This window comes from Siniperca chuatsi, linkage group LG22 (genome assembly GCF_020085105.1).
Source record: "Siniperca chuatsi isolate FFG_IHB_CAS linkage group LG22, ASM2008510v1, whole genome shotgun sequence".
Classification (NCBI taxonomy): Eukaryota; Metazoa; Chordata; class Actinopteri; order Centrarchiformes; family Sinipercidae; genus Siniperca; species Siniperca chuatsi.
Window position 1 is genome coordinate 2,061,794 of NC_058063.1, and position 16,506 is coordinate 2,078,299.

The following is a 16,506-nucleotide window of genomic DNA, read 5'->3' on the forward strand; positions in this document are numbered from 1 at the left end:
GAAGCAAACAAGGCAGGCATATTAACAAAGTTAATGGAGGCATATGTGACACATAATTTACAAATTAATAATGCAAGGCCATTCCCAAAGTTTAATTCCACAAACTTTTAAGCATAGTAAACTTTAAATGCTTGAACCTTCAGAAAAGTAGTCACCAGGATCGGTACTGTTTTTCATACCGGAGCAAATATAATCCCATATGTTGCCAAAATGGTACTTTTCTGATAGCTCACATTGAGGAATTGCATTTTTTCCTCTTCTTACAAAAACCCTTCTCAAATGTAGGTTTTTAAATTTTGTCTTAAAACAAGACAGCTGTCCAAGAACTTTGTCTAAATAAAAAAAGTCAGTCTAAAATTTATATAGAAATTTAGGAAATATCTAATAAACAAAAGCATTTGTTGCCAACTTCCTGTAATTGGCAGTTCTGATACTGTGCGCTAGAGACATTTAATTTGGTACCAAAGACGTACTGAAGTTTGACACCCAGCCCTACTGAGGACCTGAGCTCAGTTTTCTCTAACCTGGTAAACACCTAGAGAAACACAGCTGAGAAAGAGCCCATAACTGACCACAAAGAAAAAAAAATTCTTTATTTCTTTTCTTATCAAGATACATTAAAGGATACAGAGACATTGGAATAAAAAACACTTGAGAAAAAGTTTCAATTGTAGCATGTCTGTCTCTCCATCATACAAAAATCAGCAACCTCTCCCTTTTGAATGTCGCCCCTGGTTCAAATGACCACCCCACCCACCCTATGAAGGAGAGCAATGTTTCACATGTACAGTAGCCTATTAGAGCCATCTCCACCATACTGGAGCAGAATTACACACTTTAGATGTAAAAAAAAGTTTAAAATATGCCAGTTTTCAACTTTTCTTTACACAGATTAGTATTTGCTACAAACTAAACACTTCAATTTCTTTTTTTGAGAAATATTACAAAGCCCACATTGGGACCAAAATTGCTTATAAAACCAGTGTAGCCCCTCGCTGCTATGGGGGTTCACAGGCTGAGGGACACAGAGGAATTATAATTATCCAATTAACAACTTACTTTTAGTACTCACCCTTTCGTAATGGTACAAACAGGGGGGGACTAAAATAAACAAAGCAAAAGTTGAGACAGCTGAAGATTTCTTTCACATTGTTGTCATACCCAATCACAATCAAAAACATCACATCTGCTGCATCATCAGACATTTACAGACGAGGATTAAGGCCATATGAAAAAAGTTCTGCATTAATCAATATTTGGAGGAAAACTACAACTTTAATCTCACTCTTTTTGCAATTTTTAACATTAATTTCAGAACTTATTTTTTTAGCCTTAATTGTCTTCCGTGCATTTACATATGTTGCTGCTTTATTAACAGACTTATCACCTGACCAGTAACATAATTGTGTCAGTTTCATTCAAAGCAACCAAACAGTACATTGTCAGAAATGCTGTGGCTTTAGTCTAACAGTACTTCAGAGTTAAAAGTGTCCACTCACAATGGACGTCAACTTTTATTTATTTTTTTGGTGCACATTATGGCTTCATTTTGGAATTTTGCAGACTCAAACATAGTACCTCAAAGCCAAATGTGTTCTCTCATCATGGCGAGTCAAACAGTAACTTGTGCAAATCCATGGTAAGCACAATCATTTGAATTTCCTCAAACACTACATATGATCCCTCCTACACTGTAAACCTACAGACTCCTTTGAGCAATGATCCTGTCCCCTTGAGTCCAGACTGCCTGTTCAAATGTCTTGGGGTGAGGTTAAGAGAACAGGACCCAGGGAACGTCTCTCTTCAAACCGGCTAAAAGTGGCTATAAAAGCGTTGCTATCAACTGACAAGAGACGAAAGACAAATGTGGCTTGACTGCAATAGCAACCCTCATCAGTTTCTTAAAACATTACTACTGCGATGCCTGGTGAAGGTGGAGACGGCATGGAGGGTCATTAATAACCAAACTATCAAGTGAGCATAAAACAAATTTAAGCCGTTATGTCAGGATTAGTAAATCCTAAATCAGGACTCAGTTCAGGCCGTACAAACAATAGGGGGGGAAAAAAAACAAACAGCAAAATGAGGGTTCAGTAAAAACACTAAAATCCAGATTTTACGCACTCTCTGTGCATATTTCCACCTGTTTGGGTAGATGTGAATGTGACAGAACAGTTATCAACAACTTAAGGTTACCAGGATTAGTAAGTAGTAGACAGACAGGGTTCAGTGAAGACACTAAAATCCTGAATTTGTGCACACTCAGGTGGAAATGGGTAGATTCTGTAAGTGAGAGAGCAGTTATCAATAATTTAAGGTTAACATGATGTGTGGCTTCTATGACCATATTTACTTCAACTGACTTCAACAATTTTAATGACTGATTACTCGTTTAAATCATTCAAGTCATAGTAAACTCAATATCTGGGTTTTGGACTATTGGTCGGTCAAAACAAGCAATTTGAAGACGTCCCCTTGGGCTTTGGAGAATTGCGATAGGCATTTTTTAATCAATTAATTGAGAAGATAATTGGCAGATTCATTTCTAATGACAATAATGGTTAGTTACAGCCCCGAAACTGAAATTATTACTTCGAAGGCGTTGTCTAACAGGGTGGCACTTTTGATTTTGTATGAGTGATACAATCTGTCAAAACTAAGCAATCAGCTTTGACACCAGTGGGCAAACAAAGCCCTACTGCTTGTTTAAATATAGTTACAATCCCTCGCTAACGCAAAACATTAATTACACTCTACATTCCACCCTGACTGTCTACAGTTTTGTTCTGTACTTGCACATCTGTCTCTGCACTCTCTCAAACCTTGACTTTCACACTGCTTAAGTTGTTTTGTGCTCACTCAATATTTTTGACACTGAGGGCTTTTCATAAGATGGAGGATGTTAAGAGGTGCAGATGGGATGAACCTCTAGGGAAGGACTTGACCTGCCGGGATTCATTAACCCCTGTAACAGGCTTGTGTTCGGCTCCTGACTGATGATGGAAAAATATGACGAAAAGTTAAGAGTAAAAAGGCAGGAGATTAATCCAACACTGTGTTCACACTGACTGAGGGCTGCTCTGTCAACATGTCTCCTCAACTTGACCAACGAACATGTGCACAGTCCGTGAGCTACAATTAACAGCCAGTCAGATTTCCCCTGCTGGAATGGAGCAGATCAGTGTACGAGTGAAATCTTCAAAATCAAATCAAATTAGACCTTAAGCCTGCTAGCTGTCCCACACAGTCTCCCATTTCCACCTCTTCACCCCCAATTCTCCTCACATACTGTGGGTGTCACCCCTTAAATGATGAATATATTTACACAAAAATAGAGACATGGAGGGGAAAAACAGTGTGCTTTATCATCATTGTTTCAGGATGAGAGATATCTTGATTTTAAATTACACATTTAAACACAGGCGGCATTGAAAAGGGGAGCAAAATAATTCAGGATCTGGAATAAAATACTACAAAGCCCAAGGTGTTGTGTGAGTGTCAGTGTGTTGATGTGTGTGTTTAATATGATGGAAATGTACAGTCTTCTAAGTGCTTGTGTGTGTGTGTGTGTGTGTGTGTGTGTGTGTGTGTGTCTGTGTGTTTTGGGCACAACCTTTGGGAAGTAACAGAGGACTAAAGAAAAATGACGCTGCAAAGAGGGAAAATAAAAGACTACTGGTATGGCATACTGTGCTGCCTGTTAAGTGATGGCCTGAGCACAGACCCTCCCAAACTCCCACCCGACCCCCATGTCCTGTTAAAAGACCCCCCTGTCCCTCCCCTTCAGTCCTCCAGGACGATGGGTTCGCTGGTGCTGGAGGGGAGCAGGGGCATGGCCAGGGAGCGGGGGGGCGGCGGGAGCTTGATCCGGACCAGGAGGTGAGGTTTCCTCGCTGCCCGACGCATCTCTGACTGGGTCAGATGTTTCCTCAGAGCCCTGGTTGAACGAGAGCACCAGAATATCATTTACGAGGCCCACTCTAGTCCAATACTTTAAACACCTCTATGATAAGCTTCTCTTCATCCACTATGAAAGCTACAAGACTGCAAGTTTGACAAAATACTAAGTGGACATTGAGATAGCATTGTTTTGTCAAACTACTGTTTCTGAGGTCAAGAATGTACTTTCATGCTCAAGACTAAAGAACAGTGTGTGTTATAACCTGACAATAAAAGAAGTCAAGTGCAGTAGCTTGGATGTGCCAAGTGAGGGAGAAAATAAATACATCCAATAAAAAGAAATAAATAAATGCTGCTGCTTTTCTCGAGTGTAAATCGGTAATGATGCTGGTATGCGGTATAAGGTTGTCGCACAACCGGTGTGTTTCGGACTTCATTTACTCTCATGAATGCTGAACTATAGATTACTACCTGTATTTCACAAAGCCTTCATATTGTTATTACTTTTGTGTCGGTTATAATTCTAAACCCTTGATGACAAGAGTGTGTTTACACATACGATTTACATACAAGGAAAGACCAAAGCTGAAATATGACAAAAATAAAATACCAGTGCAAATTGTATTTGATTAGACTGTCTGGGCGAGACGCAGTGGGGAGTGTGTCTTGCCTTGCCTAGTGTATACCCCGACAGATTTACATTCTACTTTCTTAATTCAGACTGCAAACTTCCCAACTGATGCGGTCAAGAATGTTTCAATTAAATTGAACTATCTGTTAAATGGCTGCATCCCCAACTCAGCCTGTCAGTAGTGTCTCCAGGTGTTCCTTACTCTCTAACAGAAAATTAATTACAACATATACAAGCTGCTTAAGTGGACATAATGGGCTATTACTGTGGTTGAACCTTCAACAGTGGAACCCCCTGTGACACTGCTTTTCTTTTTTACAATTTCAGGAGCCATTATAATTTAAGAAATGTATCATAACAAACTTGAGGTACTTCACATCACACTTTTTGAACCTTTTTTTGGATGTTAGAGCGGCCGCAGGTGTTGTGGTCTTTCATCCCACTGTAGTCTTGCTTAATTAAAAAAACATGTTTTTCTTTGCAGTATTTGGCTTTGCACAAGTGAGGCCAGTAACCCTGGTTACTGTACTCGTGAGGCCTTCCTTTCTCCAACCTGCTGTTCCCACTGTACCCCAGCAGTTTAGTAATAGCAGTAGTAGTAGACGTTGTAGGAGTACAGTGTTTGCAATTGCTGATAAGAACAGATAATAGAGCAGCCATGGCTGACAGTAATGTTAGCTCTGCCTGAATATTCCTAAACATTCATTTAAATATCACCCTCTGAGCTTGGACGAGGAAGGTCCCTACACCCACGACGACTTGTCACACATGAAAACACATTCAGTACATATGAACATGGACTAATGGTGCGGCATGACACAGGCTTCACCTTTAAGATGATAGGGTTTTAATGATAGGACTAAAACAGTGAAATGTACCTGGTGTCCTTTGTAGCCACAAACACCACAGGGTTGGGTGCCTCCCCCTGGCTGACCTTCTGCCGCTTGATGACCGACTGAGAGGTGGTCCTCATACCTGAAGTATACGGCCTCCCATTGGCTGGGTAGGGCACCCCTGTAGCCTGTGAACCAATGAAAGACCAGAATAAGTGTGGAGCAGCCTCAGAATAGTTGGAAAATTGTCACTTCGGAAGATTCCTCAATTGAACATTGAACATCGTTTCTTTTAGGCTGAAGAGAAGTTTCACATTTTAGGGACAATACTGAGGAGAATAATGGAAACATTGATAGTAACTACCACAACACATAGAATCAGCTGTTGCAGCTAATTGTAGGTCACAGAGGCTCACAGAGGAGCTGATGCACACACCCTCCAAATCTCAACAACGCTTTGTACGGACCTGCATGTCAAGAAAGTTTGGTTGATTCAACTCCTGTCAGGAGGTGGGTTCAAAACGGAGACAAGCGTAAACGTACTACATACACATATATAAGAAACTTATATCCAAGCGACTCTCGTGCACGTTTTCCTACATGCAGCTTGGAGATGTGTAATTCCAGTTTATGTGAGCATATTCTTAAAAATTATAAACCAGCAGTGCTGTAAACACAGTGTACGGTGTGTGTGTGTGTGTGTGTGTGTGGGGAATACGGACGCTGTCGAAGCCTCTCTTTCCCAGCAGGCTTTGGCCCACACGGGGCTGGCTGGCCTGATTCCTGTTGATCGGTGTTGGGGGTCCTCTAGATGCCTTCAGTTTCAGAGGAGCTGAGATGGCTGCAGAGACACAACAACACTCCTCAACAACCAATCATACTGGAGAAAGGACAGATAAGACACATGTAGCAATTTAGGATTCAGAGACCTGCTGAGAAGTGGTGGTCACATGATGTGTTCTTACCTAAATCCTTCACTATGGTGGCCAGTGACTGTCGAGGCACCAACTTGCTCTTCAGGGGAGTTTTTGTGGCTTTGGGCAGCCTGATCATACCTGAAGAAACAGATATAACATTTGAACCAATGTACAATGTGGTTTAGATTAATCTTCTTATCTAATCTGCTGATGTTACACAGTATATTTAAAAGCATGAATAAATATCAAAAAGTATGAGTAGAGTATGTGATGCTACCTGAACATCCTAAAGTTAAAGTAGTTTAAAAATAAGCTTCAAAGATTTGCTTCAAGAAAGCATAAATTACATATGATGGTCGAGCATAAAATCCTGTCTAACCTTATTAATAAGTACTGAGTATTGATGTGTGTGTGTGTACATACACTCAGCCTTGACGGCGTTGGCATTGATGGAGGCGTAGGGCCGCCGTGCCGCGCGGCGAGGCTGCAGGATGTCCTCACACACCCGCCGGGCAATGCGGGTCAGCTTGGTGGTCTGCAGGATGAATGTCTGCCGGTTCTTGGCCAGCAGCTTGGCTCGACCCTCATTGCGGGTGAACGGCGACATGCCCTGGACCTCCTGACGTGTCATGTGACCGCGGGGGCCTGACTCCTGGATGGAGAGGAAGAAGGGACACCATGAGGAAGCAACTCAACTAGAGACATGTCATTCTGAGCGGTCAACTCTTGAAAACAATGTTGGAACAGCTCATTTCTTGTTCATAACTCAAGTCTAACCACTGCAATAGCATGATTAATTTCTATACTGCTTTTGACTGATATAAAAGACATTACTTAACTAAGATGAGACTGTAAGGAAGGAGACTTACAGAGCCAGCTCTTGCAGCGCCCTCTAGCTGTGTGGGGGTCTTCAGGCCTCCATATTTCTTCCAATAGATCCAGCAGGAGGCGCACAGTCTGCACTGCATGTTGGGAGGCCCCCAGGCATACCACTGAGGAGACTGGGCCGCTGGGTTGGTGAGGGTAGAATCAGTGTTAAGAAAGGGCAGCTTAACAGGCTTATACTACTTCTGGACTAAACACATTACACTCCGTGATATGATCACTGGTCAAAACCAGTCAACCAATGTTTGATTTTCTACGTTTGCTCACATCTTTTTGTGAGTTGCAGTGGTTTATAGATGGAGTCTGGAATGACACCAAAGTATGCAGTGTCATTGTACATTACACAGGCAGTGCTATCAAAGTCAATACAGACAGTAGGAAGTAACTACTGAAATGTACCTGACAAACTTTCACATACAGTATAGTCACAGTAGACCAATGTGATATTGTTGTATTGTATCTTTGAAACCTCAGGAACTCAAACCATCCTCTTTCTATAGGAGACACCGTACTTTGGAACATGTTGGGCCTCATGGAAGAACCACATGTACAAACAAATTTGGTCTTAAGTGGCACGTACATACGATTTAAATTTTTTATTTTTAAAATACGTATTTAGAATTATTAATTTAATTTCATTTCATGTTTATTTGAAAGGGAAACAGAGAATTGCATAACAATTATCCAATGCAATGTATCACAGTATTTATAGGTGCTGCTGATTTCCAATGCCCGTTCCATTGATGGGCATTTAAAATAACAGCCATAAAACATGTTCACAGAACAAATTTAAACTATATGGTGCATTTAGTTGACCTTATAGGACTTGCCGTACTGCCAAAGCATACTTCTAAGTGGAGATCTCTCTCTCATTTATTTATTTATATATATATATATATATATATATATATATATATATATATATATATATATATATATATATATATATATATATATATATATATATATATATATATGTGTGCCTACTCATCTTTGCAGAATTGTTGTAATTCAGCCACATTGGAGGGTTTTCGAGCATGAACTGCCTTTTTAAGGTCATGCCACAGCATCTCAATAGGATTCAGGTCAGGACTTTGACTAGGCCACTCCAAAGTCTTCATTTTGTTCTTCTTCAGCCATTCAGAGGTGGACTTGCTGGTGTGTTCTGGATCATTATCCTGCTGCTGAACCCAAGTTCGCTTCAGCTTGAGGTCACGAACAGATGGCCGGACATTCTCCTTCAGGAGTTTTTGGTAGACAGCAGAATTCATGGTTCCATTTATCACAGCAAGTCTTCCAGGTCCTGAAGCAGCAAAACAGCCCCAGACCATCACACTACCACCACCATATTTTACTGTTGGTATGATGTTCTTTCCTTCAGTCTCTTTCTTATGGTGGAGTCATGAACACTGACCTTAACTGAGGCAAGTGAGGCCTGCAGTTCTTTCGATGTTGTTGTGGGGTCTCTGAATGGCTGAAGAACAAAATGAAGACTTTGGAGTGGCCTAGTGGAGATAAGTTGAGCAAACTGTTTGGAATGTTTATTCAACAACTGCTGCATAATAGCCGAACCTTATATTGATTCAGATGTGAATTTGATACAGCATAGTGAGGCTGACAGACGAAGAAGAAAAACAAAATGAAGACTTTGGAGTGGCCTAGTCAAAGTCCTGACCTGAATCCTATTGAGATGCTGTGGCATGACCTCAAAAAGGCAGTTCATGCTTGAAAACCCTCCAATGTGGCTGAATTACAACAATTCTGCAAAGATGAGTGGGCCAAAATTCCTCCACAGTGCTGTGAAAGACTCATTGCAAGTTATCGCAAACGTCTGATTGCAGTTGTTGCTGCTAAGGGTGGAGCAACCAGTTATTAGGTTTAGGGGGCAATCACTTTTTCACACAAGCCCATGTAGGTTTGGATTTTGTTCTCCCTTAATAATAACAACCTTCATTTAAAAACTGCATTTTGTGTTTACTTGTGTTACTTGTTGTTTGATGATCGGAAACATTTAAGTGTGACAAACATGCAAAAAAAAAAAAAAGAAATCATGAAGGGGGCAAACACTTTTGCACACCACCACACCACACTGTTGTCTGCTGAGCTGCAGAATGATGACGAGATGCTCTGACGCTTACCTTTCAATCTGCAATCTGTGTTAAATTATGTTCCAAAATGTAAATGCTACTTTTTGTTAGTGTTTGTAATGTGTCTCTTCAGAACACGGTGTTTATGTTGGCAATTGTCATTTTTGTGCTGGTTTATAGTTTTAACCATTAGTGAGGTGGCTGTTACATTTCATAACACCACCTGTATTTTACTCTTATGACGTGAGTTCTTAAGAGTTGCTTCTTTTCTCTCATGTTACACTGCTTGCCACTGCAGTGAATCCACAGAGCGCCATAGGAAGTCATTCCTGCCTGTGGCCATCAAACTCTTTAACTCCTCCCTCTAAGTGTCAGTCTATATGGCCCTAAGTGATTAAACTGGACATTGATCATTAACATCCATACAATACTTGAAATAATTGTGCAATATTCTGTGTTGATACAGCTGTGCAATAAACTGTTTTCAGTTTAAAATTCCCTATTTATTGATATTTATTCATACTTCTATTACTGCTGTGCAATATCCACCGCCTCATAATAATCTAAATAAGCTACACTTAATTTGACAGTTCATGCACTATTACTTACTACTTGTATTATTACATTGTATTATTATACCGTACATACTTATCAAACAGTAAATCCACTTTGTACTTTACACTTATTTTAATTTTATACTTATATCCACTTTGCACTTAATTTATCTTACCTGTATTATAGTGTATTATATTCTGATTTGCTTAGAACTTCTATCCCTGTGTGCACTGACGTGACAGTGAGCTGCTGTAACAAAAGAGTTTCCCCTTGGGGATCAATAAAGTATTTCTGATTCTGAATGCATTCTGCTGGATAAACTTTGTAGTAACACCAATATATTAACACAGGCTCTTCAGTTTCATATCGGCGCATATTGGATAACATATACGCCAATACTGATATATCTGCGATAGGCCAGAACAATAAATCAGTCGTGCTCTAGTACAGATTGACTTTTACATATCTACTATTTTTTTTAACATGTTTGTCAAATTTCAAGTGAAGGTCCAACTTTAGACCTAGATATTTGACCTAAGAAACTTGATTGATTGACTGACTGTTGATCTTAACATCTAATTCAGTTAGTCTGTGCCATCTTCCAGAGGAAAAACATATGGACACTGTTTTTTTGACATTAAATGTCAAACACGAGTTCTCAAGCCAACGCTGTTTTGACAATTGGTCTGTAACTGCAATAGCTGTTTTCCCATAAGCGTATATGACTATCATCTAAGTACATCTGGAGACCAGCCCCAGGACATGACTCAGGAAGGTTGTTAATGTATAGACTTAAAGAGTATTGGTCCTAGCACCGATCCCTGTGGGATTCCCGTTTTACTCTTTAAAAAAGAGGATTTTTTTATTGTTGATGATACATTGTTTACGGTAAGATATGATTCAAACCATGACAGGGTTTGTTTTTTTTTTTCAGAGAAACTATTCTTGGAAAGTTTGGAGATAAGAATGCTATGATTTATGGTATCAAATGCTTTCTTAAGGTCCAGGAAGACTGCCCCCACCAAGTTCCCTTTGTCTATGTATGATTAGATTTTTTTTCCAAAAAGGTAGCAGTTTGCACTCCCAAATTGTAAAGGGTGCAGGTAACAACTCGTTTCTAGGTGGTTCATCAGTTGCATTTCCATCACCTTTTCCAAAAGCTTAGAGAAAACAGGAAGCATGCTAATTGGCCGATAATTATCCACTTGATCAGTGGCTCCAGATTTAAAAATAGGCATCACTCTTGGTTGCTTCCACACTTCGGGAACTTCCCACTAGTCATGTTGATCAAGTGAATTAGAGGTTCAGCCACTACATCACCATGTCTTTTCAAGAATGCAATATCCAGTTTATAAATTCTCTCAGATAGTCTGCCTGTCTATACAGGGGGAAAAAACTCTCGTTTGACTTAATTATCATTGCCTTAATCTGAATGAATTTGGACTTCAATTGTTACTGAAATCAACCAAAATAAAATAAAAAAATAAAAACTTGTTGTAAACATTTCTATCAGGTTTAGAAATTAATTTAATGCTAACGTTTTGACATAATTTAAATGACTTGCTGAAAAGAGAAAGAGAAGAAAGATGGGGAGAGAGAAAAGGACAGAAAGGGAAAATAGAAACGCGTATGTGGTCAAGTGGGAGAGATGTGAACCTATGATGCAGGTCTTCGGGTATAATGTGCACCAGAGACTGCACAAGTGAAATTTAGCTGTGTCATAGTTGTTTTTACTTTGACAGTCTCTTTTATTGATCAATATCAAAAATTGCAATTACGTCGGCTGTGTTTTATTGTTGTAAAACAAAGCGAGAAATAATCACGTCTGTGTTGGTTCATCTTATTTATCAGGTATCGTATTAGCAAAGATTGTTTTGATTAGTGCTGTCCTACAAACAATTTTTTATCTCAAACTGCTTGCAGAAATTGTCCACATCAAATCCCTCCTTCAGAGTGTGTACTTACTGTGGCAGCTCTCACAGCTGAGTCCTTTCTGAAAGCCTGCTGCCCCGTTCATACCAGGCTTGCTGCCTGGCACCATGATCTGGTTAGGGTTGGGTTTGGTGCTGGTGAGGGGAGGAGAGTGTGGAGACAAGAATGAGTTATTCTGACAGTAGTTCTAACTCAAGGAGGGTACTGTGTGTAGCAGTTTACAGTAATACTCACTAGGTGGGGATGTACACCTGCTTCAGCTTGCTGTCTGCCTCTGCTGCCTTTAGTCGTTTCTGACAAAAGAAAAGAGTGAATGGGAAATGGGTTTGTGAGAAGCCTGATAAATCCGTTTCTTATTCGTTGCTTTCATATTCAATAGAGAATCCAAACTTAGAAAATTAAAGAACAATTCATTATTCATTTATGAATCCATCCATCATGTTGCTGCCCACAGCCTAACTCACTGTATCCATGGCAACATTATACTTCCTGTTTCTTGTAAAAGTTTCTGTTCACACAAGTGACATTTTCCAAAATACTTTGTTGTAACACACACCCACTTTTATTGATGTTCAAGCTCACATTCATTAGGCTACATTAAATCAGGTAGTGCCATCAGCCAAGTGTATGTGCGGCAGAGTTAGGCTATCAGAAGTCAGAAATTTCCTATTTTTCCTTGAGCATAAAATCGAAGTACAAAAAAAAAGAAAAGAAGTTATTAGTTTTTTTGTGTTAGATTCATAAATGAATAATGACATAACGAAGCGGTTTTTCATTTTCCGATTTTGGATTCCAAATTGCATATGAAAAGAACTAATTATTCTGGTACACGGATTCTGATAGAAACATGCAGTCAAACCCAAATCAAACGCTTTTTTAATTTTGCTTAGTGGAGACATACCTGTTGGATGTAGCGGTCGGTAGTCTTCCACATGTAGTAGAACTGGACCACACTGGCTAGAGACTTCCAGGGCAGCTGAGGGAGAGGAAGAAAACATCTACTGAACCAGAATTCCGCATACAGGACATATACAAGACAGTTCAATTCAATTCCACATCACACTGAAGTTTACGACACACTTTAAAATTTGTGTATCAACAATGAATACCTGGAATTTTATATCAATATTACCACTACTCAAGCTTCCACATGTATACGGTAAGAGATAGCAGAGAAGAAGAGCTTACAAAGTCCTGGCGGATGTCATTGAAGTCTTTGCCATATTTCTCCAGAGCCTCCTCAAACAGCATGGCCTCTGAGGCGCTCCACTCCTCCATCTCATCGCGGCAGAGCACCGGACCCCCCTGAGGAACCAGGGTGGACATGGCTTTGGCCAGGTCATAGTTGTTCTTCTGCAATGTGTCCATAGCATGGAACTGACAGGAGAGAGATGGTAGAGACAAGCGGTGGAACATTAAAGCTTCGTCCTCAGCGGGCAATTATATAACATACATGTATTACCATTAGAGGCTTGTCATGTGATTTTACCTGTACATACTTCTAAAAACACAGCCAGATTGTAAAATCAGTCTCTAGGAAGGTACCACGAGTACTACGTATCAAGGCCAGAGAAACACGTTAGGAGCCTCGGGGGGAAAAGGTTTTGTTGGGTCTGATACAAGTACAGTGCTTCTTTGTCCTTTGTGAGGACAACATAAACTAGTCTGAAAAACTAGATTATGACATAGGCTCCCTTGAGTAGGGCTGGGCAATATAAACATAAAATTTACTTAATAAAAAAAAATTGTACCTTCGATAGACTGTGGATAAGTTACACTTAGTGACATACTAACTATCTTAAACTGAAGGTGCTGTAGATTAATGAGGTAACAAGATACTGACGGTGTGAGAGACTGTGTGTCATAATGGGGCTTTAAGTAGCCAGTGGATGAGACCGTCCCAAGGGACTAGGCTTCTTAAAATCTGACACGAAACAGGTAGGTGATGTGTGCTATGATGGGGACTTGGAGATAGAGCGGGTCGTCCACTCGGAAGGTCGGCGGTTCGATCCTGGCTTCCCACATGTCAAAGTATCCGTCTGCAAGGTACTGAATCCCAAATTGCTCCCGAGGGCTGTGCCTTCGGTGTGTGACTGAATTAGTTTCTTTGTACTGATGAGCAGTGTGTGAATGGGGTGATATGAAAGTAGTAGTGTGAAGCGCTTTGAGTGGTCGGAAGACTAGAAAGGCGCTATACAAGTACAGTCCATATTAAGTAAGCTGAAAGCCTGTGCCAGTAAAGCTGGGAAACTCAGTTTATCACCGGATGCATCGCCATTTATTAATGCCAGCAGAGTGCAAGTGCACAGTCTCAAAGACCAGCAATTACACCCATCAACTGGAACAAGCTATGAGGCTCTCAGACAAACACCTGAGCAACAAATGTAACATTAATATGAGCTTTTTCCACATCACACATGCTGTTGCCTCCACCCCCCAATAGTAAAAGACACGGTGCCTATAGGAACCTCCAAAAATGAGGGATTTTTACAGGTGAACATAATACCCAACCCAAGGTATGAGCTCCCTGGCTTAAAGCATTTCACACTGCAAAGTACAGTATATAAGAATTTAGCCTGATACAATTGAAAATTTTGGGATATTTTTATATGACTCGTATATATCGCGACAGACACATGACAAAACTTACTGTGATATAAATGTTTGCCATACTGCCCAAGATTAGCTAATAATTCAAGATGTGCATTGGTAGATATTGTACTTGCAATAAAATTAACAAGTAATTAAATTCTGTGCAGCCAAATAACAGATAGTGACACTGGGGTTTTTGGAGCCCTTGGGGGATCTGGGGCACCTGAGCAGTTGCCTGGTTGTTAAACCAACTAGTATGGCAGTTATTACACAAGAAATGTAATGAACTGTGACTTTCCCGTCACCGGTGTTTGTGTGTTACTAGTAGTGTATTTTTGCTGCTCTAGCTCATCACAGTTAATTTTGTTCGATTCTTCATTATAGTGACTATCTGCTATACATTTAAATGTACACTAGTTCTGTTGAAGCACTCATAGCTCTCTCCTCCTTTTAGCGACTTTCTCGCTAATCCCATTCAGTTTTGCTAGCGACCGTTTATTTTTGCAATGTTACGTAGGCGAAAGAAGGCAGTCCTTGAAGTTTGTTTCATGTGGGAGTTAAAGGATAAATTATTATTATTATTATTATCCTATTATTAATATTACCACTACTATTACATTATTATTATTTTAAAATTCTAGGTGGAATTTTCTCTCCCTCTCTCTCTAGATGGCCGCCCACCCTGAGTCTGGTTCTGCCCAAGGTTTCTGCCTCTTAAAGGACGTTTTTCCTTGCCACTGTCACCAAGTGCTTGCTCATGGTGGGATTTGTTGGGTGTCTGTAAATAATAATATAAAAGAGTATGGTCTAGACCTGCTCTATAGGAAAAGTGCAATGAGATAACTTCTGTTATGAATTGGCGCTATATAAATAAAATTGAATTGAATTACTGTTGTGTACTAACAAGAAATGATGCAAGACGTCTGCTATAGGAATTAGTTAATGCCAATTTCAAATTTAAAAAAACTTCACAAACCGTTAACACACAACTTTATTTCTCTTCATTTTGTAATATAGTATGGAAAAACAAGCGCACTCGCACACACACACACACACACACACACACACACACAATAGTCTCACCAATGTGATGTCTCTAGAGGCTGCAGCTGCACTCATATGGAGGCTGGGCTGGCGGATAGAGCTGCTGCAGTCCAGGGCCCGAGCAAATGTCCCCACCGCACTGAAACAAATAGATACTGGTTAATATCACTGATCAGTCTGTTCTACATTTGCAATAGGTAAATATTAGTACTGTTTATGAGTTAATGTGTTTAGTGCTGAATGTTTATTAAATGACCACTAGATGGAGTGTTTGGCTCATATTTAAAGCGAGCAGAATGATTCCCTCCAAAAGCAAACATGCTATAGATTTCTTTTAAAAAACTGTGCTGCATCACTAATATTCTGCTGACCTCACTTTCATAACACTACACTTTTACAATCTTATCTTAAGCTCCTGCAAAGAACAGATGTTACATATATCATGAAATAATATTTATTTTCCAATGAGAGATTATCAAATTTGTTGCTAATGCATGCATTTCCTCTAGAAAAGCTGTCAGAAGAGTCAGAAGTTGTCATGGCAACAGGATCTAGTGATGATGATGCAACTGGGTGACAGATGGCAAGGGAGCGTTACCGTGCCACCACCAGGAACTGGTCAATCTGAGGGTCTTTGAGGTGGTTGTTGGGGTCCCACACCTTGGTCTCTAGCTTCTCCTGGATCCGGTTATCTGACTCACCTGAGACAAGGAGGAAGAAACAGGTAGAAACAGGGATGTGCATGATTAGTCGACTAAAAAAACCCCAACAAAAACTACCCTTGCTAGTCGGCACCAGAAATACTAGTCACTAGTTAAACTAATTATTAAATGTATTAATTATTAACGCTGGTAACTGTTGCATCTAAGAAGTTACGCAGCCACCTACCAAAAGATGGAGTGGCAGGATCGCTAATGTCTGGATGTTGTAAACTTGAACAAAGATGATATCTCACAAAACCAGCATGGTTTGGCAGTATTTTGATTTTGATCTAGCAAATGAAAATAAGGTTGTATGTAGGCTGTGTCAGAACAAACTGGCATATAACCACTCGACCGGAGCAATGCATAACCACATTCAGCACAGACATGTGGATGTTAACCTGCAAAGAGAGCAGGCTGCCGGTGCTA

At 40.1% G+C, this 16,506-nt stretch overlaps 1 protein-coding gene across 1 annotated transcript in view; it reads right to left on the bottom strand.

The window, feature by feature from the left end:
• Positions 1-568: 568 nt before the first annotated feature.
• The window catches only part of mta2 (metastasis associated 1 family, member 2), a 51,755-nt gene continuing 35,817 nt past the window's right edge, over positions 569-16,506 (bottom strand). The window contains exons 7-18 of the mRNA XM_044185191.1: positions 15,975-16,077; positions 15,416-15,515; positions 12,929-13,117; positions 12,642-12,716; positions 11,975-12,033; positions 11,774-11,874; positions 7,151-7,290; positions 6,705-6,933; positions 6,330-6,419; positions 6,087-6,205; positions 5,410-5,552; positions 569-3,937 (exon numbers count right to left, since the gene is read on the bottom strand). Coding sequence (XP_044041126.1) covers positions 3,784-3,937; positions 5,410-5,552; positions 6,087-6,205; positions 6,330-6,419; positions 6,705-6,933; positions 7,151-7,290; positions 11,774-11,874; positions 11,975-12,033; positions 12,642-12,716; positions 12,929-13,117; positions 15,416-15,515; positions 15,975-16,077 — 1,502 coding nt within the window. The 3' untranslated portion in view covers positions 569-3,783. The remainder of the gene's footprint in view (positions 3,938-5,409; positions 5,553-6,086; positions 6,206-6,329; positions 6,420-6,704; positions 6,934-7,150; positions 7,291-11,773; positions 11,875-11,974; positions 12,034-12,641; positions 12,717-12,928; positions 13,118-15,415; positions 15,516-15,974; positions 16,078-16,506) is intronic.